The sequence below is a fragment of the Camelus dromedarius genome, chromosome 10 (assembly GCF_036321535.1).
Source record: "Camelus dromedarius isolate mCamDro1 chromosome 10, mCamDro1.pat, whole genome shotgun sequence".
Lineage (NCBI taxonomy): Eukaryota > Metazoa > Chordata > Mammalia > Artiodactyla > Camelidae > Camelus > Camelus dromedarius.
The window spans coordinates 73,656,774-73,680,346 of NC_087445.1; the positions used below are offsets into that span (position 1 = coordinate 73,656,774).

At 51.3% G+C, this 23,573-nt stretch overlaps 1 protein-coding gene across 1 annotated transcript in view; it reads left to right on the forward strand.

Annotated features, from left to right (window-relative positions):
* Window positions 1–23,573, forward strand: part of HMCN2 (hemicentin 2) — a 150,051-nt gene that overhangs the window by 122,919 nt on the left and 3,559 nt on the right. The window contains exons 82-95 of the mRNA XM_064490616.1: window positions 1,267–1,480; window positions 2,572–2,706; window positions 4,516–4,706; window positions 6,428–6,509; window positions 13,231–13,500; window positions 16,663–16,812; window positions 18,287–18,424; window positions 18,524–18,645; window positions 19,016–19,253; window positions 20,404–20,466; window positions 20,592–20,714; window positions 21,405–21,539; window positions 22,617–22,745; window positions 23,094–23,411. Of these exons, the coding sequence (XP_064346686.1) occupies window positions 1,267–1,480; window positions 2,572–2,706; window positions 4,516–4,706; window positions 6,428–6,509; window positions 13,231–13,500; window positions 16,663–16,812; window positions 18,287–18,424; window positions 18,524–18,645; window positions 19,016–19,253; window positions 20,404–20,466; window positions 20,592–20,714; window positions 21,405–21,539; window positions 22,617–22,745; window positions 23,094–23,411 (2,308 nt within the window). The remainder of the gene's footprint in view (window positions 1–1,266; window positions 1,481–2,571; window positions 2,707–4,515; window positions 4,707–6,427; window positions 6,510–13,230; window positions 13,501–16,662; window positions 16,813–18,286; window positions 18,425–18,523; window positions 18,646–19,015; window positions 19,254–20,403; window positions 20,467–20,591; window positions 20,715–21,404; window positions 21,540–22,616; window positions 22,746–23,093; window positions 23,412–23,573) is intronic.

Consider the following 23,573-nt stretch of genomic DNA (forward strand, 5'->3'; position numbering starts at 1 on the left):
TATCACCCCAGCTACAGATGAGGAGACCAAGGTTCAGAGTATACCCAGATTTTAAAGCCATGCTATTGCCAAGAGAAAACCAAGATTTGAATCAGATTTGAATCCCCCCCCTGGACAGCCGGGGGCAGGGGAGAGGGGCGCGGGAATGACTTTGTGTCCCCAGACTGCTCCTAAATGTTCTCAACCTGAGCCAGGAGTGTGGGTGGGGCCCTGGCCCCTGGCCCCCATCAGCACTCATCATGTTCTGTAATTATAAAAGAGACTGTTCTCCAGATGGACAGGCAGCTGCTGGGCGGGCACATCTGGATGGGGCACGGGGGCCAGGGATTCTGCCACACAGGGAGCCAGATGTGCAGTGGTGAGCGTACCCGCCCTGCTTGAATGCACCATGGAACTTGTCCTCTTGGAGAGGACACCAAAAGCAGGACCTGCCTCAGGGGTGGTGATGAGGCGAGCACAGATGAGCAAGTGCAGGTCCCACTCTGAGCACATAGTAGGTGCTCAGTAAATGGTGACCATTACGAGCATGTGGTCAGGCTTGGATTATGAAGGCTATCTGCAAAAATCCAGGAACAGTCAAATTAAGAACAAAAAAAAGGGGATTTTATTTGAGCCAAACTGAGGATTATAACTTATAACCCAGGAGACAGACTCTCAGAAGTTCTGAGAACTTTTCCGCCTGTTAGAAGTCAAGGGTGCAGTCATATATATTCTCAAGACAAAGGACTGTACATCAAAATGAAACACTGACACTTTACAGCAAGTTCACCAAGAATGCCTAGTCCAGGCAAGCACGCACAAAGTGAGCCGTAGGTCACCACGACCCCTTGCAGAGCTGGGAAAGAACGCTGTTCTTTAAAGAAGTTACGCTGCTAGCATCAGAAGAAAGGGGAAAAAATTGATTTTTACGGTCGAGCAGGCGCTCCCACCTTTGAGAAGTTCTGGTTAATGTGTAATGCAGACGCATGTTCCCATTAAAGGGGGTGGGAGGAGGCGCAAACAGGTAGAGAAGGAATTTTATGTATAAGTTTTCTTGTCCTGCCTTAAAATATCACAAGGCGTGTGGCCACATGAAGGCTGCAGGGAGGTGCAGCGGGGCAACGGTGAAGCCGAGCCGTTTGCTAGCTGTGTGACCTTGGGCAAGTCATTTGACCTCTCTAGGCTGGATGATCCATGGGAACCTGGGCGGGGGGCAGGTCCCCGGGGGCATTCTGGCCTGTGCTTGGGTGTGGCAGTTCTCAGGCTGACCCCTCCCTTTGCCCACAGAGCCAGGATGCTGGCACCTACACCTGCACCGCCGAGAACGCTGTGGGCCGTGCCCGCCGCCGTGTGCACCTCACCATCCTGGCACTGCCTGTCTTCACCACCCTGCCAGGGGACCGCAGCCTGCACCTTGGGGACAGGCTGTGGCTTCGCTGTGCAGCCCGAGGCAGCCCTACACCCCGAATTAGCTGGACTGTCAACGACCGGCCAGTCACAGGTCTGGGACAGGGACCCTGGACCCTGAGGGGTTGAGGAGGGCAGGCAGGTAGGGAGACCCCACCTAGTGGAGAGGAAGGGGATGTCGGTCCATCTTGGGTCCTGGGTCTCCAGACTCGGCCCTGTCAGTGGGGACATGGCAAACAGCCATGTGGTCTTGTGTGACCAGTCACATGTCAGACCTGGCAAGAAGCCACCTGAGAAAAAGAGTCCAGCCTGGAGACCTCATGGCCAGGAGAGGAAGCCGTGTTTCTCCAGCCCAACACTGCCGCTCCCATCGTAGGCCCCTCGGCAAACGCCTCTCCTGGGGTGGGGGGCTCTTGCCTCCCACCTGGGTCCCGGGTGATGTTTAGGGAGGCCCAAGGCCTGCACAGGCGCTGTGGTGTGCATAGCAGGCACTCAGTAAATGTCTGCTGAATGGATAAATGGCTAAGTCCCATCCACTGCAAAATGGTATTTTCAGACCCTCCTGTACCCAAGTCCAGGCGCCAGGAAATGTGTGCAGCTCACCTTTGCACACCTGCTGAGCAGGCTTTGCCTCAGACCCACCACGGCCTGGGCAGGGAGCTCGAGAGAGCGATTCAGGCTCTCAGAGCTCAGCTGCTTCAGCCTAAAATGAAGATAACAAGGGTCCTGGGGGTGGAACGGTTTCATGCAGGAGGCACACCTGGCAGGGCCTCGCCCAGAGTAAATGCTCCGTCAATGCAGGGCTTGCCCCTTTTCCTCACGGGACAGTCTAATGACTGCAGGGGAAACAAAGGCCATTAGTGGCACCCACCTGGATGTAAGCTGTGGCAATATTTCTGTAAGTGTGAAGTGTTAATAGGCCTCCAAAGACCATCCTTGGCTGCCCATCAAACTCACGGTGTGGACTTGAAAATGAGAAAAGGCAGGTCTTCAACCCCATCCTCTAATATGCCCTGTGCCTGCCATGATCCAGTCCAACTTGGTTAGGCTTCCAACAGGGGAAGGGACACCTTGTGTCTTTATGAATTACCTGCTGGCTACCCAGGCCTGAGTTAAGTGCTCAGGGAAGGAGTCCCTGGCACCCTGGGCTCAGAGGCCCCTGGGGCGTCTCTTTCTCTGCCACAGACGGGGTGTCCGAGCAGGACGGGGGCAGCACGCTGCAGCGGGTGGCAGTCACCAGAGAAGACAGCGGGACCTACGTCTGCTGGGCCGAGAACAGAGTGGGCCGCGTGCAGGCGGTCAGCTTCGTCCACGTGAAGGGTAGGCAGTGACCATGTGGCCTTCCTCCAGACCTCCACTGACCCCACCCACTGGTTTCTCTAAGAAACCGGCCTTCTGTCCTCTGAACTAGTGACTCTCCACCCTGGCTGCACATTAGGACCTCCTGGGGGACTTTACACGGAGGCCCAGCTTCCAGCCCCGACTCAGTAAGCCAGCCTCTCTGGCGTGAGGCCCCAGTACCCGTATTTTTTTTATATTGAAGTATAGTTTATTTACATTATCATGTTAGTGTCTGGTGTATAGCAAAGTGATTCAGATAGTTAGAGATACTTATTTTCATATTGTTTTCCGTTGTGGTTTATTACAGGATATTGACCATAGTTCCCTGTGCTGTACAGTAGGACCTTGTTGTTTATCTATTTTATATATAGTGGTTTGCATCTGCTAATCCTAAACTCCTAATTTATCCCTCCCCTCCTACCTTCCCCCTTTGATAACCATAAATTTGTTTTCTATGTCTGTGAGTCTGTTTCTGTTTCATAAATAAGTTCATTTCTGTCATATTTTAGGTTCCACATATAAGTGTTATCATCTGGTACTTGTCTTTATCTGACTTCACTTAGTATGATAATCTCTAGGTCCATCCATGTTGCTGCAAATGGCATTATTTCATTCTTTTTTATGGCTGAGTAGTATTCCATTGTATAAATACATCACAACTTCTTTATCCAGTCATCTTTCGATGGACATTTAGGTTGCTTCCATGTATTGGCTATTGTAAATAGTGCTGCTGTGAGCATTGGGGTGAATGTATCTTTTTGAATTATAGTCTTCTCTGGATATATGCTCATTAGTGGGACTTCTGGATCATATGGTAACTCTACTTTTAGTTTTTTAAGGAACCTCCATACTGTCTTCCACAGTGGCTGCACCAATTTACATTCCCATCAACAGTGTAGGAGGGTGCCCTTTCCTCCACACCCTCTCCAGCATTTGTTATCTGTAGACAGCCTCAGTATTTCTTACCTTCCCCAGATGACCTACCTGTAGGTGGAACTGAGATCTGACCAATCGATCTGTAGTGCTACCCTCAGCTGGATGGTGTCGGCATGGGAGGAGGGATGGGGGCCAGGGTACCCTGGCCAAAAAAATGCATGAATCTTGCCAGCCTGCCAGTTGCTCCCCACATTCCTCCTCCACTCGGAGTAGTTTGATAACCCATTGGGAGTAGTTCATGGTGACCCCATGACTTGTATGCTCAACTTTAGGATGGGGCTGGGGCTTGATGGAGAGGAATGAGCTGCTCAGGGCACGAGAGCACAGCTGTAGCTGTTGGTAGATCCAACCACAGGAAACCAGCAAGGATGAAAATTGACATAGGCCTTCCAGGACTGATTTAAGAGTTGCATAAAATGAGAATCAGGGACATCTTAGTGTTGCTGTGTCCAACAGAGGCGTCCTAATGATCATGTAGTCCTTGTTTTCCAAAGTACCCTGCTGCTGGGGTAATCCTTCTATGAGAATGAGGATATGACACTCAATATCCTTTCTTCCCTCCTGTGCCTATCTCAGACATCACTAATCAATCATAGCACTATTACCACTCAGCTTCAAATCCTTCTCAGCACAGTGTTCCTGGCAGCCACTGCCAGTGTATGTCACTAGATCCATGACCCAGAAGCTGTTTTCCATCCTTGATGCATTGACTCGACACAGCCATACCGAGCCAGCAGGAGCCTCTGTAGGCCCCTGTGGTCTGGTGGGCAGACCTTTGGGGATGGGTTTATGGGAGGCTTAGCCTGGAGGGAGCCTCCTTTCTGACCCTCTGTCTGATGTCACCTCATGCAGAGGCTCCTGTCCTACAAGGGGAGGCCTTTTCCTACCTGGTAGAACCCATTGGGGGCAGCATCCGGCTAGACTGTGTGGTCCATGGAGACCCAGCTCCTGACATCCGCTGGATCAAAGATGGCCTTCCACTGCGGGGCAGCCGTCTCCGACACCAGCTGCAGAATGGCTCACTGACCATCCACAGGACCGAGGCAAGGCGGGGCCTGGGGCGGGGCCACCTGGGACAACCCTCTGCTTTGCCTGATTTCTCGAGATAGCTCTTTAGGTTGGCACCACCCTCTACAGTTGACAAAGCACTTTCCTGCCTGTTACCCAGAGATTCTCCCCCAACTAATTAAGGTGACCTCCAGCCAGTGACTTAACTTCTCTGTGCCTCAATTATCTCATCCTTTCAATGCAACTAATAATTGTTTTTCAGTAGGTTGGTATTGAGGAATCAGTGAGATGACCCACACCAGGTACTTAAGAGTGACTGGTCCCTCAGTAATGTCAATATATGTTATTAATAACAATTCCATGGGGCAGAGTAGGCAGGTAAGAGTGTCTCATTTTACAGATGAAGACACTGAGACTCAGAGTGGCCCACAATCAGTAAGCACCTGAGACAGGACCCCAACCCAGGTCTCCTGATTCCTACTCCATGCTGTTTCCAAAGCCTTGGGCAATGGGGCAACCCCTGCTCATCTTCCCTTCTGTGTCGCAAGTCCCAGTGGAGATGCAGAAATCCACAGTTTGGTGCTGTCAAGGATTCATCTTAGGGGTCCTTGATCTCGCTCATTTGGGAGCCTGTCTCTAGATGGTGAGAATCCCCAGACTGGTGAAGGCAGCAGCCGCAGCAGAAGTAAGGGCTGCTTCGCTCTGAGTGTTTGCTGTGGACCAGGCACCACGCCTCGCACTTAGCGTGATGTCATTGGTTGCTTACAACAATCCTACTGTTACTATCCGCATTTTAGAGATGGGGAAACTGAGGCTCCAGAGACATGGCAATGTACTAGTAATGGGTTCAACACGGTAAGCGGTGGAGCCAGGATTTGGTCCTGACTTGGTCTGATGCCCAAATTGACACTTTATTTTTTTGCAGTGGGGAGGTAATTAGATTTATCTATTTATTTGGTTTCTCGGAGCTTGAACCCAGGACCTCGTATATGCTAAGCATGCGCTCTACCACTGAGCTATACGCCCCCACCCCAAATCGACACTGTTAATTGCGAGCCGTGCTGCCCACCGACAGTCCCTTGGGAGCAGTCTCCGAGATATCATCTGGGCGCGGACAGAGGCCTCAGGCTGCCCCAGCTCCGTCTCCTCTGGCGCTGCCACTCGGAAGTGAATCCGAGCCAGCATCCTTCCTAAGTTGCACCACTGTCTGTGGTTGTGGATATCCTGTGAAAAAAGACTTCCTTATCCCTGAGGCCAGGAAGTGCTGTGAACCCTCCCCCTCTGGAGAACTCGCAGTGCGCCCTGGCGCAGTGAAAGCCCCCAGAAGCCTGCAATTAGAAGCCTGTCATTGTCTGACTCAGTGTTTCCCAAACTTCTTTGACCATGGAACCCTTTTTTCAAGGACTCCCTAATCAAGTGCCATGGAGCCCTAATGCAGCAACGTACGCAATTTGGAAGAGGTGGATCTAAATCATGCTTTTGTAGCATGTGGCTCCCCTTAGGGCAATGAGTCCAAGCCCTTGGTCGCCACCCCCCATCCCAGGTTCCAGGTGTGAAAGGGGCTGGATTCTCTTTGGACTTCTGTTGACGTATGATGGAATCTGCGAGCCCCCGGCTGGTTTACGCTCTAAGCTCCCTCCTGGTTAGCTGGGCCTTGCTCGGGTAGCCCCTTTCTGTGCTCAGCTGTCCCCAGACGCTCCCCTCCCCATCGTCCTCCTCTCCTGAACACCACACCCCCTCCCGTGCCCACCCGCAGATGGACGACGCCGGACGGTACCAGTGCCTGGCGGAGAACGAGATGGGGGCGGTGGAGAAAGTGGTGGCCCTCGTGCTGCAGAGTGAGTCTCAGTCTCCGCCTTTGCTGGGCGCTGGGAGGGGACCAGGTGAAGTGGGTGTGTGGCTGGGGCTGCCGCCCAGGCTGTTTGATAAGAGTGGAGGGCAGAGAGGCAGGGCCATTCTGAGTATTTATTCAGAACACACAGTTGAATTCCTATGAAATATCTCCCCAGCGTGGAATGGGAGTCCTGGTCAGTAAGTACTGGGGACCCAACAGACAGGCCTGGGGGCCCTATTTATTCAAAGCTCAAAGCTGTCATCAAGATCCTAGCAACAAATCCTGCAGTTGCCAAGTAGCTTATAGCTAACGAAGCCCTGTGTGAGCCTTGAAGTAACCCTGTGAAACAGTCTAAGTACAGATTTTTTTAAATGAAACGCTTTATTGATGATTAACACACAGAAGAGCACATGTCACAAGGCTAGAGCTCCTTGAATTTTCATAGCACGCACCCTTCCAGTTAACCCGCATCCACATCCAAAAATAGAACAAACAGTATTGGCCCCCAAACCTCCCCATCATGCCCCCTTTCAGTCTCTGCCTCCTCCCAAGGTAATCGTCCAGAGTTTTGCCTCTTTTAAAAAAACAGCTTTCTTGAGACATAATTTTCATACCATAAAATTCACGCATTCATGTTATTCACCCTTAAAGAAGAAGGAAACCCTGTCACATGCTACAGCATGGATGAGCCTTGAGTTATGTTATGTGAAATAAGCCAGTCACACAAAAAAGAAATACTGTATAATTCTAACTATATGAGGTACCTAGCGTAATCAAATTCATAAAATGAATAGTAAAATGGGGGGTGCCAGCACCTGGGGGAGGGGGAACGGGGACTATTGTTTAACGGATATAGAGTTTGTTTCACAAGATGAAAAAGTCCTGGAGATGGATGGTGGTAGCAGTTGCACAACAGTGGGAATACTCTTAATACTGCTGAACTGTGTACTTAGAAGTGAGTAAGATAGTTAAGTTGATATGTTCTCTATCATAATTTTTAAGTAAAAAAAATTCACCCATTATATGTATACAGTTTGGTGATTCTTAGTAAATTTATAGCATTGTGATAACCCACTTTTAGAACATTTCCAAGTTCCCTCTGCCCATTTGCAGAGGGAGCTTGGAAATGTTCCCAACTCCAGCCCCAGGCAACTGCTAATCTACCTTCCGTCCCTAGAGATATACCTTTTCTGGTAATTTCATATACATGGAATGATATGCAGTCTTTGGTTCTGACTTCTTTCACTTACCAGTGTTTTTGAGGTTCATCCACATTATAGCGTTTGTTCCCTTTTATTGCTGAATAGTATTCCTCCGTATGGATAGACCACATTGTGTATATTCGCTCACCAGTTACTAGATGTTTAGATTGCTTCTAGTTTTGGACTCTTACGAATAATGCTGCTGTGAATGCCTGTGTACGGGTCTTTGTGTAGATATCTGTTCTCCTTTCTCTTGGGTGGATTCCTGGAAGTTTAATTGCTGGGTGGCATGACCAGTGCAGGGCTCACTTTTTAAGAACCCACCCAACTAGCTGCACTATTTTGCCTCCCTTCCAGCAGTGTGTGAGGCTTTGGTTTCTGCACATCCTTGCCAACACTTGGTAATGTTGGTCTTTTTTATTTTAGCCATCCTTGTGGGTACGAAGTAGTATCTCACTGTGGTTTTAGTTTGCATTTCCCTAGTAACTACTGATATTGAGCAGCTTTTCATGTATTTATTATCCTTTCATATGTCTTCATTGGCCAAGTGCCTGTTCAGAGCATTGGTTCATTTTTAAATTGGATTGGTTGTCTTATTAATGAGTTCTGAGGGTCCTTTATATTATAGTCTGGATACAAGTTCTTTATCAGATAGATGATCTACAAATATTTTCTCTCAGTCTGTGGTCTGTATTTGCATTTCCTAATGGTGCCTTGGAAGAGTAAAATTGTTACAATTTGATGAAAAAAGTCCAAATTGATTGATTTTATATTTTATGGATTGTGTTATTTCTTAAATTTATTTATTTTGTGGGGGAGGCAATTAGGTTCATTTGTTGATTTATTTGTTCTTAGAGGCAGTACTGGGGATTGAACCCAGGACCTTGTGCATGCTAGGCATGCATTCTACCACTTGAGCTATATCCTCCCCTCTGGATTATGTTATATTTTAAGTCTTTCTCTAACCTAAGGTTACGTTGTCTTCTATAATGTTTACAGCTTTAGTTCTTACATTTAGGCCAGTGATCCATTTGAGTTAATGTTTGTATGAGATAAGGATCTAAATTCCTTTTATTTTTTGCATGTGGATAGCCAATTGTTCTGTACCATTTATTTAGATCTTTTTCCGTTTCGCTCAGTGATATGTTATAGTTTTCAGGTTCCAAGTCTTATGCTTTTGTTAAACTGATTACTAAGTATAGTCTGATTTTTGAGGCTATTGTAAATGGAATTGTTTTCTTAGTTTGACTCTGGGATTTTTCATTAGTTATATATAGACATACAATTGATTTTTGTATCTTGATCTTAAATCCTGCAATCTTGCTAAAGTAGTTAGTTCCAGTAATATTTTGAAAGAGTCCTTAGGATTTTCTACATATAAAATTTTCTTTTGTTGTTGTTTTTTGTTGTTTTTCAGTCTGTTTTTATATATAGTCATTAACATTTGCAAATCTCAAACTCCCAAATTTATCCCTTCCCATCTCCTTTCCCTGGTAACCATAAGATTGTTTACTGTCTGTGAATCTGTTTCTTTTGTAGATGAGTTCATTAATGTCCTCTATTTTTTTTTTCTTTCTTTCTTTCTTTTTTAGATTCCCCATGTGAGTGGTAGAATATGGCATTTTTCTTTCTCTTTCTGGTTTACTTCACTTAGAATGACAATCTCTAGGTCCATCCACGTTGCTGCAAATGGCATTATTTTATTCTTTTTTTATCACTGAGTATCCATTGTATAAATATACCACAGCTTCTTTATCCAGTCGTCTGTTGATGGATATTTAGGTTGTTTCCATGTCTTGGCTATTGTACATAGTGCTGCTGTGAAGATTGGGGTGCAGAATTTTCTATATGTCATCTATGAATAGAGGCAGTTTTTCCTCTTCCTTTCCCCTCTGGGTAACTTTAATTTCTCCATGTTTCCTATTGCACTGATTAGACCCTCTGATACAGTGCTGAACAGGAGTAGGAGAGCAGGCAGCCTCGCCCTGTTCCCAGCTTTAGGCAGAGAGCATTCAGTCTTACATTACTGAGCATGACGTCAGCTGTGGGTATTTTGTAGATGCCCTCTAGCAGGCTGAGAAAGTTCCCTTTTATACCTAGTTTGCTGAGAGTTTTTGTCGTGGCTGGGGATAGTGGCGGCGGGGTAGGTTTCTGGTTCCAGATAAGGTGGCATAGAAGCACTTCTGCCTATTCCTCTCGCTAAGGATAGCTTGAAAAGTATAGAAAAGAAGGAGGATGGGGGCGGAGCAAAACTCAAACAGGATAAACTCAAGGAAGTCTGCCTGAGACACATCACAATCAAACTTCTGAAAATTAAAGGCAAAGAAAAGAAAACTCTCACCCTCCATCAATGCATGTGAATGTGGTTGTGGAATAATTCAAAGTTCAGGCATTTTTGGGGAATGGGGTGATCAGGAAAGGCCACTTTTTAAAATTTTCAAATATTTAAAAATATAAGTTGAGATCTGAATGAAGGAGGCATCCACGTGACAATCCAGGGGAAATTGTTTTAAACAGGAAGAATAGCAAGTGCAAAGGCCCTGAGGCAGGAATAGGTCATACTTTCTTCAGTCTTGCTGGTTAAGAGGGCTGGTTCTGGGCTCAGTCTACTTGGGATTGTTACTGGCTTAGCCATCTGCTCCATGACCCTACACAAATCATCTAATTTCTCTGCACTTCAGTTTTCTTATCTTTAAGGCAGGGCTAATAATAGGCATCATAAGTAATGTGAGGCTTAAATAAAATAATGCATGTATAGTGCTTAGCACTGTGCCTGGCACACAGTAAATAATCAACTAATGCCACCTATATTATTGTTACTGGGTTTTTTTCAAAATTTTAATATTTATTAAGATTTGATTTTCAGACTCCTTTATTGAGATCGTTAAAAAAAAAAAAAGAAAAAGAGAAAGAAAAAAGTTTATGCAGCTTTCAGTTCAGCCTGGGCTCTGACTCTTCTGGCCCTCTGGTATTCCCCTGCACAAGTGCATATTTCCCATATCTGCCAGGGGTGTGTGGACAGCCTCTCTAGGGCTCCCTCATCTCCCGGTCCTCCAATTAAATTTCCAGCTGGTCCTTGGTCTCCTTAACCAGGGCCAGGACTGCAGGCCAGCACAGGTGCCAGTTCCCCACTTGCTTCCAAGAATTCCACGCCTTTCCCGACAGTACACCTGGTTTCTCAGAGCACGCCTTCATCCTCTACTGCAAATCAAATCGGCCTCTGGTTACAGCAAAACTGCCGGTTTTGCAGCCAGCCCTGTCCCCATAAAACTAGTATGATGACCGGATGGGGTGGGGGTGGGAGCTGGGAGCAGCCTCAGGCAGGAAGGCCACACCCTTCCACTGTTTGGGCCCAAAGTTCTAGAAGCTTTTCTGAGACAAATGATTCTCAATTTGTTGTTTGCTTTGAGTTGATTTCTAGAGCCCTGAAAGAGTTGGTTTTGACAATTTTGTCAAGCTTGTTCCTTGTTTTTTGGGGGAGGAGCCAACTCGCTGACCTCTTCACTCAGCCAGAGCTGAAGTCTTGCTCTTGTTTATTTTTGCCCTTTATTGAAGTGGAACCATGTCACATGTGCTCTGTGTCGGGCCACTTGTGCACAACGTGGTGTGTGAGATTGCACGTGGAAGTAGTTTAATCCTTCTCGTTGCTCTGTGGGTTTCCACTCTGTGGCTGTAAGGCAGTTTATTTATGCATTCTGCTGTAGGTTAGTCTCCAGTTTGGGGCAAACGTCAGCAGTGCTGCTGCAACGTTCGTACGCACGCCTTGTGGTGAACGTGCCCACTGTTTCTGTGAGGGCATGCATCCAGGAGCGGGATTGCTGAGTCGTACTGGACACATCGGTTCAGCTTTAGGATATACTGGCTGTGGGAGGCTATAAATGGCTCCCAAAGATATGATCACGTCCTGGTCTCCAGGACCTGTGAACATTACCTTACGTGGAAAAAGGATCTTTGGCAGGTGTGATGAAGCTAAGGACCTTGGTGGGGTCTGAATGCTCTCACAAGTGTTCTTATAAGAGAGAGGCAGAGGGAGATTAGAGGGAGAGAGAGAAGGTGATGTAAAGAAGGAGATAGAAAATGCAGTGGTTCAGTCACGAAATTTAAGCCACAGAAAGCCAGAGGCCACCAGAAGAGGCAAGGAACGGCTTTTCCCCGGGAGCCTCAGGAAGGAACATGGTACCTTGAATTTAGCCCCATGAAAGCAACTGATCTTGGACCTCTGGCCTCCAGAACTGTGAAAGAATAAATGTTTGCTGGTTTTTTTTTTTTAATATTTTTAAATTTTTATTAAATTTTTTCCTCTGTGACAGAGGTACTGGGGATTGAACCCAGGACCTCATGCACACCAAGCACACGCTCTAACCACTGAGCTCTTCCTCCCATCCCCAGTTTTTGCTGTTAAACCACCCAATTTGTGGCCATTTGTTACAGCAGCCTCCGGAAGCTAACACACTGGCCAACAGTTTCCCACAGTGGTTGTACCAGTTTGCACCTCCCCCTGCAGTGTGTGCGAATTCCACTTGCCTCACATCCTCACCAGCACTGGGCACTTTCCACCCTTTTCATCTTAGCCGTTCTGGAGGGTCTGTGTTAGTAAGTGGACAGGAATGATCCTGTTTCAGATGAGAAAACTGAGGGTCAGGGAGTGACTTGGTGAGAATCACAATCACCAAAAGTGGCAGGACCTGCGCCTGCCCATTTCATCTGCCATCAAGTAGAGGCAGCTCTGACAAATGTCACCCTTTCATTGGAAACAAGCTAAATGTCCTATAATAGGGACCTGGTTAAGCAAATCATAACAGATTCAAGCGATGGAATACCAAGTAGTCACTAAAAATGAACATTTAATGCTATGAAAGGTAGTTATGATCTATTGTAGAATTAAGGAAGAAGCAAGAGAGAAAGAAAGAGAAAGGAGGGGCAACATTGTTACATTCTCATAAGGAAGCTGTGTAGAAGGAAGTGCTCAGGAATGGTAATTGGGTGGGAGGACCGTTTGCCTCTGTATTTTCTAACCTGTCTGAACAAATAGGTGTCGCTTGAATGCAGTCACACCTCATTTTATTGGGCTTCACTTTATTGTACTTTACAGGTATTACAGTTTTTACAAATCGAAGGTTTGCGCAACCCTGCATCGAGCGAGTCTGTCAGCACCATTTTTCCAACAGCATTTGCTCACTTTGGGTCTTTGTGTCATGTTTTGGTAATTCTTGCCAGATTTCAAACCCTCCACCAGCAAAAAGATTATGACTTAGATGATGGTTAGCATTTTTTAGCAATGAAGTATTTTTAATTAAGGCCTACAGATTTTATTTTTAGACATATTGCTGTTGCACACTTAATAGACTACAGTGTAGTGTAAACATAACCTTTTATATGCACTAGGAAACCAAAAAGTTCATGTGACTTGCTTTGTTGTGATATTCACTTTATTGTGGTGGTTGGAACCGAAGCCACAATATCTCTGAGGTCTGCCTGTAAAAAAAATAAAATGTTTCTAAAAGCTGTCCTGGGCCCTCACAGGTGCCCCAGTGTTCCAGGTGAAGCCCCAGGACGTGACAGTGAGATCCGGGGAGGATGTGGCCCTTCAGTGCCAGGCTGCTGGAGAGCCCGTGCCCACGGTGGAGTGGCTGCGTGCAGGCCAGCCCTTGCGGGCCAGCCGGCGGCTCCGGACCCTGTTGGATGGGAGCCTGTGGCTGGAGCGTGTGGAGGCGGGGGACGCGGGCGTGTACGAGTGCATCGCTCACAACCTCCTGGGCTCTGCCACAGCCCGGGCATTCCTGACCGTGAGAGGTATGGGGCGTCCCTGCCCAGAACTTCATGGACAGGGGTGGGGTCCTCTGCCCAATGGGGATTTGTATGTTGCCCTGTGGGGCACCTGGCTCACTGCCCTGTCAGCTCCCCAGCTCTTCTCTTTACTTAAGTCACAAACTTAGCATTAACAGCCCAGAGAGGCTTATGGGTCATCTTGTCTACCTTGCCTTTATAGTTGGGGAAACTGAGGCTCTGAGATGCTGAGTGTTTGCTGCTCCCCTTGGACAGGAGACCCTGGCTGTTCTGATTTAGTTGGCATAAACGTGTGCCTCTCTTTAGACATGCCACAACCCTGGGGAGTAGGCAGAGTAAAGCAAAGGTGTCCCTGGTGGCCACCTTGAGGGCTGCTGTGAAGTCTGTGAATTGATGTTGTCCCAAGCTTTGCCTGCCCATGGTCGGTACTCAGTAACAGAGAGTGCTTACTGGGGTTACTAACCCCTGACATCTCAGGTCTCCTTCATCAGCTCCCTTTTCCCTTGGGTCAGAGCAAAAGTCAAAATTTGGAAAAGGACCATCCCAAGAAATTGCATTAAAATGACTCTGCCTGCATAAAGGAAAGTCACTGCACGTATGAATTCTGTGCCTCTGCAGTAAATACTTCATGTTTGTGGCTTTAGGTCTCTCTCCCTGCCCATGGCAGACATCACTAATCTATCACCACACACAACATCAGATTCCTTCCCCATAGAATGCTTCCCCAGGCAGCACCTCTGGACTAACTGGAATAGAGCACTGACACTTTGCCACTTGAAAACCCACCTGAAACCCACTGCGAGCCAACTGTAGGACTCCTTCTGGCCTCTTTTTTTGGCCTCCTTATCTCCTGCAGGCAAGGGGGTAACACCAACACGCGCAGCTCTGAACATTCAGTGGTTCTCTGACACCCGGGCACAGAAGCCGTCTCGAGGGCAGCGTCAGGTCTGAGCAGCCCCTCCCTTTATTTCAGAGCGTGGTCCCAGTTCTTACCTTGTCCTGTTGAAAAGCTCCCAACCCCACAGTGCTCTCCACATGGCCTCTGGATGCGTTCCCTGTGGCCGCCACCAAAGGGAGCATAAACTGGGTGGCTTCAAACAACAGAAATTTATTATCTCAGTTCTGGAGGCTGGAAGTCTAAGGTCAAGGTGTCATCAGGATTGGTTGCTTCTGAGGTCTGTGATAGAGAATCTATTCCAGAGCCTTCTCCAGCTTCTGATAGTTTGCTGGCCGTCTTAAGGGTTCCTTGCCGTCTAGAAACATCACCCTGACCTCTGCCACCATGGTCTTCTCCCTGTGCTCGTGTCCATCTCTGCATTTTTCCTTTACATAAGGACACCAGTCATATTAGGTTGGGGCCCCCCTTGTGACCTCATGTCACCTTGGTCACCTCTGTACGGACCCTACCTTCGAATAAAGTTACATTCTCAGGTACTGGGGATTAGAACTTCAACACAGCTTTTTATGAAGACACAATTCAACTCATAACAGCCTCCTTACTTTTTTAATGGAAACAACTAATTTCTAATCTCATCTATGTTAATGGTGGAAAAGCCAGCTAATTTTTTAAAAATCTGTGAAGAAAAAAAATAATGACCAATCCTCTCCCATAATCCAATCATCAGAAATAGCTCAGGCTAACTATTTAGGGTCTGTCCTACACTTTTTTCTCTGCGTGTCAAGAGGTAACACTTTTCTCTTTTTTACAAATGAGGTCAAGTGTACAAGCTGTGTTTACAACCTGCCATTTTTACTTCCTGTATCTCAGACAACATCCCATGACAAGACGCCTAACTCACATCTTCTGTAACGGTTCCATATCATTCCACAGGAGTGTTTTTTAAACTTAATTGCTGTTGGCTTCACTAATGAGCAACAGGTTTTTCTCCCCCAGTTTCCCCTCCAAAAACCACACTGTGGTGCACATCCTTGTGTAGAGGCCCAAATATTTCTATAGGATGAGATCCTTCAAGGAATATTGCTAGGTTAAAGGTGTTCAAAGGCTTTGAGGCCCCCTAACTCTCTCCCTCCTGTCCTGTCAGTCTGAGGGGTAGGGGGAACCTGGCCTAGTGGGGACAGGAGACTGCTGAGTCACCCCATGTCTGGGAAAGCTGACAGTGGCTTGTCGTTCCTGGCCTCCATTTTCCTGTCCCCTCCGAAAGCCACCAGGGCCGGGCGGCTGCCTTCTCATCTACAGCTCTCAGCTCCTCCCTTGTCCCCTTATTGCAAGGCCAGAGGAGGGTTTGTGGCCTTCTCTTTTCCCTCCCATGAACCCCTGAGCTGTGTTTATTGATGAGAGACATCCCAGATGGGCATCAAATCTCATCAGACCCCAGCTATGGGCCGCGGGAAATGGCTGTGCTTCCTGGAATCTGAAATTACCCAGTCCTCCGCTTTATCCATTTAGGATCTTGGCAGTTGAGTGTTTTATGTTATTTTTTCGACAGATCCTGGGCAATTTGTTGTTAATTTCCCCAGAGAGCTGATGAGTGGAGAAATCTGTCTCTTGCCCCCTAGAACGCCATCCGTCCAAACGAGACAGCTGGCTCATTAGCCAGAGGAAGCATCCCCCTGTGCCCATACCATCCATTTGATTAGCGCTGAGAAGCATCTGTTTGCAGACTGCCTGGCGGCTGCTAGAAATTGAGCCCACTCCAGCCAGGCCAGCTGCAGGGCAGCTGGAGCCAGGGCCCCTGATGGAATGGGAGGTGTTCAGGTGGCAGCAGTCAGCTCCTGGCTTGGTGCCCTGCCTCTCTTTCCTGGCTCCTCCAGGGTGCCAGCCCCCACTCACTATCTTGGGCTCCTCGCATTTTAGAAGTCAACAGGTCTTTGGTGCATCTGTGGTCCCACCTCCTTACTTTATAGATAATCTAACTCAATGTGGCTTGGGGGGCCTGACTTGACAAGGTTTCCAAGAAGGTGATGGCAGAGCCAGAATTAGAAGCTGGCACCCTCCCTGTGTGGGGCTCCTCTTAAATGCCTCCTTTTCTCTTGGAGACAGGATCCCCTGAGCACTGAGTTCTTCACCCATGAGCTGTGTGTCATTGGGCAAGTTGTTGCCCCTCTCTGAGCCCCAGTTCACTCTTTCATGAAATGGATAACAGTCCCTGCATGTACCAATGGCACTGAGGTGGACAGAGTCACTCTTGTTCTCTTCCTTCCTCACAGAGGAGCCACAGGGGGGCCGGGGCAGCATGATTGGGGTGATCAACGGCCAGAAATTTGGCGTGGCTGTCCTCAATACCAGTGTGCAGCAGGAGGCACGTTCTGGGGTCACCACCATCCGCAGCAGCATCAGCCACGTCCCTGCAAGTGTGGGTAAGTGTGGCCCAGAGCATCTCCTGCATCTGGGGACCCTCTTGCTAGACCCAGGGGGAGGGGAAGCCTGAGTTCCCGAGGCTTCCTGGGGCCTGACTCCCAGGGGAGCAGAGTCTCAGCCACAGTGGACCGAGATGCAGACCACTTCCTCCCCACCCCAAAGCCCCCAACGAAACGGAATAACTGCATTGACAGCCCCAGAGTGCGAAATTACCAGGTTTAGGTGACTGCAGCATCAGATGATGACTTTTGAAACCACTGATTGCCATGTGAGGCTTTTCCACTATTAAGGCAAGAGCCTCTAGGGAAGGGAAGGGAAGGGAAGGGCTCACTAGTAAGGAGTAAGGGATATGGGCCGGAGGGGCCAGAAAGGGGGAAACGTGGAGAATAGCATTAGCTAGAAGGCCCGGAGAACCAAGAAGTGTCCACTTTCAAACACATTCATAACATAGTATGTCCTAAGCAAATGGAATGTTCTGGAGAGATGTTGCAAATGCTGCTGTAATGGACCCTGCCCAGGGGGTCCTGCATCCCCTCGAGGGGATCCAGACCAGGCAGAGGGCAGTGCAGACAGGGGCTTTGTTAAAAGCAGCTCCTCCAAAGCCACCCTTGACCACAGACTGTGAACAGTGCGGGGTCAGGGGACTGGGTGGGACAGAGGCACGTGGGGTGGTCCCTCCAGGCTGGCTGTCAGCAGAGAGGGAGTGAAGTGAGACGCTGTCCAGATGTGGCTGCTGCTTCCAGCTGCAGGAGCAGGAGCCGTGAAGCCAGGTGAGCCAGTCTCTGTTGAGTGGGAACAGAGGCACAGGAAGGCTGAGAAGTTTCTGCTCCCAGGCCCAGGGGCCCAGCTGGCTCCTGTGGTCATCAGCCCTCCTGCACCTCTCTCCTAAGCCAGCAGTTTGGCTGAGAAGCTGGACCATATCCCTGGCCCCAAGCAAGTGGGGTTTCCCCTGCCCCAGTCTCAGACCCCACCTGCTCTGGAGGAGGCCTGGGCATCATGGGAGGGTCTGAGAATCTGTGGCCGCAGGACTTTTGGGCTCTTTTCTCCAAGTCAATGGTTTAGAGCAAGCCTGCCTCTCCCAGGCTCTTCTGGAAGGTATCTGCGAGTAAGGAGACAGTTGATTTTCATCTTGGTCTGGCATATATGTAGTGACCATCTGTGCAATCCCAGGCTCTGTGGTGACCCAGTAGCCCTCCATATTTATTGAATTCAGTTGAATATTAAATGCACTCCTTTGTATAAATATATTTTGTTAATTTTCACAGCTGTTCCATGAAGTAGATATTTGCTTTCACCTCTTCCCAGGTTCTGATCCAATAACTAGTCCAAGTAATCACAGGGCCAGGCCTAGGTGGGGAGAGAAGGGGCTGAGCACTCCTGGGGGCAATCGGGAGCCACTGAAGGACCTTGAGCAGGAGAGCAGCTACCTTCAGGATCCAGTCCTAGCCTGGCTTCCATGCTCGCCCCGTCTAGGGCCACTGATGCGGGTGCTCGTGGTCACCATCGCCCCCATCTACTGGGCTCTGGCCAGAGAGAGTGGAGATGCCCTGAATGGCCACTCCCTGACAGGTGGCAGCTTCCAGCAGGAATCACATGTGGAGTTTGCCACAGGTGGGCAGTGATCTCCCCCAGGTGGGCCGGGTGGGGCTGAGGTCTGAGCCCAGGGCCTCTCCCCCGTGGTGACTCCAGGCTGGATGGGATGGATTACAGGGGAGCGGCTTACGATGACCCAGGTGGCCCGGGGCCTGGATCCCAACGGCCTCCTTCTCCTGGACATGGTGGTCAATGGCATCGTCCCTGAGAGACTGGCTGATGCAGATCTTCACGTGCAGGTAGTGGGGCAAGCCCTGAGGTGTGCAGATGCGGTGGGTGAGCCCTCCTCCCACTGTCCATCCCCTAGTAGCGGGGCCCACTTTCTTTCGTGACAACCTAGCAGGGGCTGGGGCGTGGCCTGGCTGGACTTAGGGGAGGACTAGCAGCCTGGTGAGAGGATGCTCCGGGCCCCACCTCCCAGAGACAGGTGTTCTTTCATAACCAAGGACGCCGAGGCCTGAGGGTGCCCAGCTGGTCGGAGGAAGAGCTGGAAGGGCCGCCAGGCCTCCACGCCCAGCATCCGCAGTGGAGGGCTGAGGGTCCCACACCCCCAGGAAGTTGATATCCCGGGTGTCCTCCTGCCTCTCCTCCCCTCCCCTCCCCCTCCAGGACTTCCAGGAGCGATACGTGCAGATGGGCCCCGGCCGGCTCTTTGTGGGCTCCACGCAGAGCTTCCTGCAAGACAGCCTCCCGACATTCCTGCGCTGCAACCACAGTATCCAGTATGATGTGGCGCGGGGCCCCCAGCCCCAGCTGGTGCAGCGCCTGCGGGCCTCCGATATCAGCTCAGCCTTCGACCCCGAGGCCGAGGCCCTGCGCTTCCAGCTCTCCACAGCCCTGCAGGCTGGTGAGGCCCCCCACCCCCTGTCCTGACTCCATCCCCCACTGCCCCAGCCAAAGCCTGCCAGGGGCCCCAGATGCACCTGTCTGAAAGCCAAGGTCACCCCACACCCCCTGCATCCACTGACCATGGACCAGGGACTTGGGACTGAGACAGCTCACCTCCTTGTCTGCTCACCTCCACACTGTCCTTGCTTCTGTCTATCCATTCACACCCCCAACAAGGGCACAGACTTCGGGCCACTCCTGTCCAAACCTTCCAGAGTGTTTCTTCAGGCCCCAAAGTAAAGGTCCAAGCCCCCTAGGCTGACTTCGACTTGGGCAGTACCCCACCCTCTTCTCAAGGGGGCCTGCACCAGAGGCCCCACCCAGGGGGCCAGGAGCCACTGTTGGAACCCTCAGAGACCCACATAAGCATGCCATGGGTTATTCTCAACCGACAGATGCTAAAAGATACACCTGTTACCATTATTTGAGATCCCAGCGTGTTTTTAACATTGAACTTGGGACAGTGGTAAGAGCACAGCTTTGACATCAGGCAGACCCGGGTTCAGACTCAGCCACACCACTTCCCAGCTGTGGGACTTTGGGGGCAATGCCCTGGCCCTCTCTGAGCCTAAGTGTTCCCATCTATAAAATGGACATGACATGGCCTGCCTTGCAGGGTGTCAGGACTAGAGACGCCATATCTGAAACCCACACCTGGCACCCAGTGACCGCTTTATCAAGGGTGCTGTCCTGGTCTCCTTCCCATCCCCAGAAGACAGCCTGCCCCAGCCCTGCCATGTGCGCTGCTCCCAGCAGATGCTCTCAGTTACCCATTCTGTGTGCCCTCCGTGCATAGCCACCGGCCACATCCACTCCTCTAGGCTCTCGGAGCACAATTTTGCACATACAGACCTCTTGCTTTGTCCTTTTCTTTGACGATTTCCCTGCGTCTGCCAGCCCGGGGTATGGCCAGCTCCCTGTGAGCCCCTCAGTGCAATTGGCCACAACCCACAACCAATGCCCCTGACAGGCCTGGGCTGCGCATGGGATCCATGAGTCGCTGGGCACTCATGGGAGGGAGGGAGCTGTGAATGTGGGCTCTCTACCCCTGGGGACCCTTGGGCACTGGCGCCCTTGTGTCCTTAGGGCCTGTCCCCTTTGCCTTACAGAAGAGAATGAAGTCGGCTGCCCTGAGGGCTTTGAGCTGGACACTCAGGGAGAGTTCTGTGTGGGTGAGCGCCCTCTCCCCACCCCGGCACGGACGAGGGAGACCTCTCCCTGGGATGGACGAGCCGTCCTGGCCAGCGGGCAGGAGGGCCTGTGCGTGTGGACCACCAGACCTCTCCCCACCCCCCAGACAGGGACGAGTGCTCAGGCGGCCCCAGCCCCTGTTCCCACTCCTGCCACAACGTGCCCGGCCGCTTCTCCTGCTCCTGCCCAGCTGGCTTCGCCCTGGCCAGGGACAACAGGAACTGCAGAGGTGAGTGGGCCCCTGTGGGGAGGCTCTCCTTGGACCTGGCCCAGGTGTGTGCCTGGAGATTCTGGGGCCAGGACCCTGGCCAGGGGCACATACCTCAGGGGACATGCCTGAGGGCACTGGATGCCAGCCTAGGGGTTCCAATGTCCTGTTCCCACTGGGAACATCCTGTGTTGAGGGCCCACAGAAAGGAGAAGCTCAAGTACTAGGAGGCGGGTGGTGATGGGGATCCCCAAAGACATACACGTGGCCACCCTGTGCTCACAGCATTCATACCTGCTGGGCTTGGACACGGCCTCAGAAGCTTTCCTAGCCCTCAGTGGTCATTTCCGGTCCACTGGGGTTGGAAGTGAGCTGGTGCCCATCTGCCCTGCTTGCTCTCCTTGCCTCCTTAGCAAAGTTACTGGATGACAGATCTGACCCTGGGGCGCTGTCCTGACACTGTTCCCCCATCTGTGTCCCTCCATCCCACCAGCGGGGCCTGGAGCTGCCAAGTCTCTTTGGGCTCCTTCAGATGCCACAGGCCATGGCCCCCTGGTCCCTCATTGGTGGGCTCAGAGTTTCTGGAGGTGCCAAGGTGATGGACAGAGCTAGCAGGAGGGCGGGGACCTTCATGCCAGGGGCTTCTGGGCCTGTGTGGGTAGGCTGGGCCCGGGATGTGTCCATGCAGCCCCCGCCCCTGTCCGCCCCTAGATGTGGACGAGTGTGCATGGGACGCTGACCTCTGCCTGGAGGGACAGCGCTGCGTGAACCTGCTTGGGTCCTACCGCTGCCTCCCCGATTGTAGGCCTGGCTTCCGGGAGGCCGCTGATGGAGCGGGTTGTGAAGGTGACGAGGCAGGGTGTGGAGCTGTCCATCCTCCAGGGAACCCAGCGGTTGCCAGGGTTCAGCATAGGGGGTGCTGTGTGTCATTGGGGTGCTGGGCCATTGGGGAAACTGGGACTCTCTATGCAGAAGGGGCCCAGCAAGGCCAGGTAGACAGCCCAGGCTGGGCTCAGGAGGTCTGAGTCCTGACCCAGCCTGGCTGCTGGCAACTTGCGTACCTTTGGCAAGTGTCTTTTCCTTTCTGGGCCAAGGTGTCTCATCTGTCCTGTGAAGGGGACCAGGTCAGGGATGGCAAACATATGGTCTATCTTCTGCCACTTCCCCTGTGCCCCTCATGGTCCAGCCTAGAGACAGCCTCTGAATCCTTCTCAGCACAGCTTCTCCAGCTCCAGTGGCTACTGTGAATCAGTTGCAGTTGGCCTTTGAGACAAAACCTACGTGCCACCTCTGGGTGGGTGACTTCTAGGGTCCTTCCTGCTCTAGCATTCTAGGGTTTCATGATTGTGGGTCCTCTGGGTTCCTCCAAGAAAGGCCATCAGTGGAGAGGGAGAGCACCATGAACTTGGTCTCATTTCAGTGGCCTCAGGCCCTCAGGGCACCCTGACGATTTGAAGGGCTCCTCTGCCTCCTGCTTTCCTTCCACCCTCCCTTCCTTCTTTCTCACCACTTTCTGAGTTCTTGCTACATACAGGGTCCTCACCCCTTTGTGTGCATGATCCAGTGTTCTCCCCACGACTTCATGAAGGAGTCCTGTCTTGACCCCTTTTTACACATGAGGAAACTGAGGCTCGGAGAGGGAGAGTTACTGGCTCAAAGATCAAGACACATGGTTGAGCTAAGTCCAAACCTGGGACTCTGCCTCCAAAGCTCACCTTTTAAGCCTCTTCCTTCTTTTGGACCCAGAACCTTCTTCCCGTCCATAGCTGGTATAATTAGGAGGGATGGTTCTAAACATCCACCTGGGGGCACTGAAGGTGGTGAAGGGGACAGGGATGAGGCTGAGATGCAGAGAGGCATGGGATGTCTTTGGGGGAGGGGCTTTGGCCTCAGCACGCCCCGCTCACACCCCTGCCTTCCCAGATGTGGATGAGTGTCTGGAGCAGACGGATGAGTGTCACTACAACCAGATCTGTGAGAACACGCCAGGCGGGCACCACTGCAGCTGCCCCAGGGGGTACCGGACCCAGGGCCCCGGCCTGCCCTGCCTAGGTATGGGGAGAGCCACCCACTCTTTGGGACCCTGGTCAGCACCCCAGCTCCCTGGTAGGGAGTGGCTATGACAGGGGTGACGCTGAGTTCTGTGAATAGAACAATAGGCAGCACTGACCGTGCGCCCACCGTGGGGTCTGGGGCTCAGAGCTCTCTTTGAGCAGGAGAGGCTGGAGTGGGAGGCAAGGCAGGGGCTGGTCCAGGGGAGGGAAGGCTTGGAGGCAGGCCTGTGTGCAGCGGGTGAGGCAGCCGGATTCTGGGGCAGGCCAGGGAGCAAGAGAGGCGGCTGGACCCAGGTGGAACGGCTGCAGCAAGCCCCGAGCCACCTTGGCACCTGCAACTTTCCAGACATCAACGAGTGCCTGCAGGTGCCCAGGACCTGTGCCCACCAGTGCCGCAACCTCCAGGGCGGCTACCGCTGCCTGTGCCCGCCAGGCCAGACCCTCCTCCGAGACGGCAGGACTTGCACCCCGCTGGAGAGGAGTGCACAAAACGTAACCACCGTCAGCCACCAGGGCTCCTTGGTGCCCTGGCTGCGTCCCCGCATCCCCATCCTCAGTGGCTCCTACCACGCCTGGGTCTCCCTCCGACCGGGCCCCAGAGCCCTGAGCGCAGGCCGGGCCTGGTGCCCTCCTGGCTTCATCCGGCAGAACGGCGCCTGCACGGGTAAGATGGAGCCCCAGCCAAGCCGCTGGGGACACGCCCCGCTGTGCTGTCTCAGGCTCCTAGTCTGGGCGTGTGGGCACCACGCCCATGGTCAGAAACCCAGGGTTCACGGGCAGGCGGGGTAGGCGGTGCATGCAGACGTTGCTTCCTCACTACACGGTT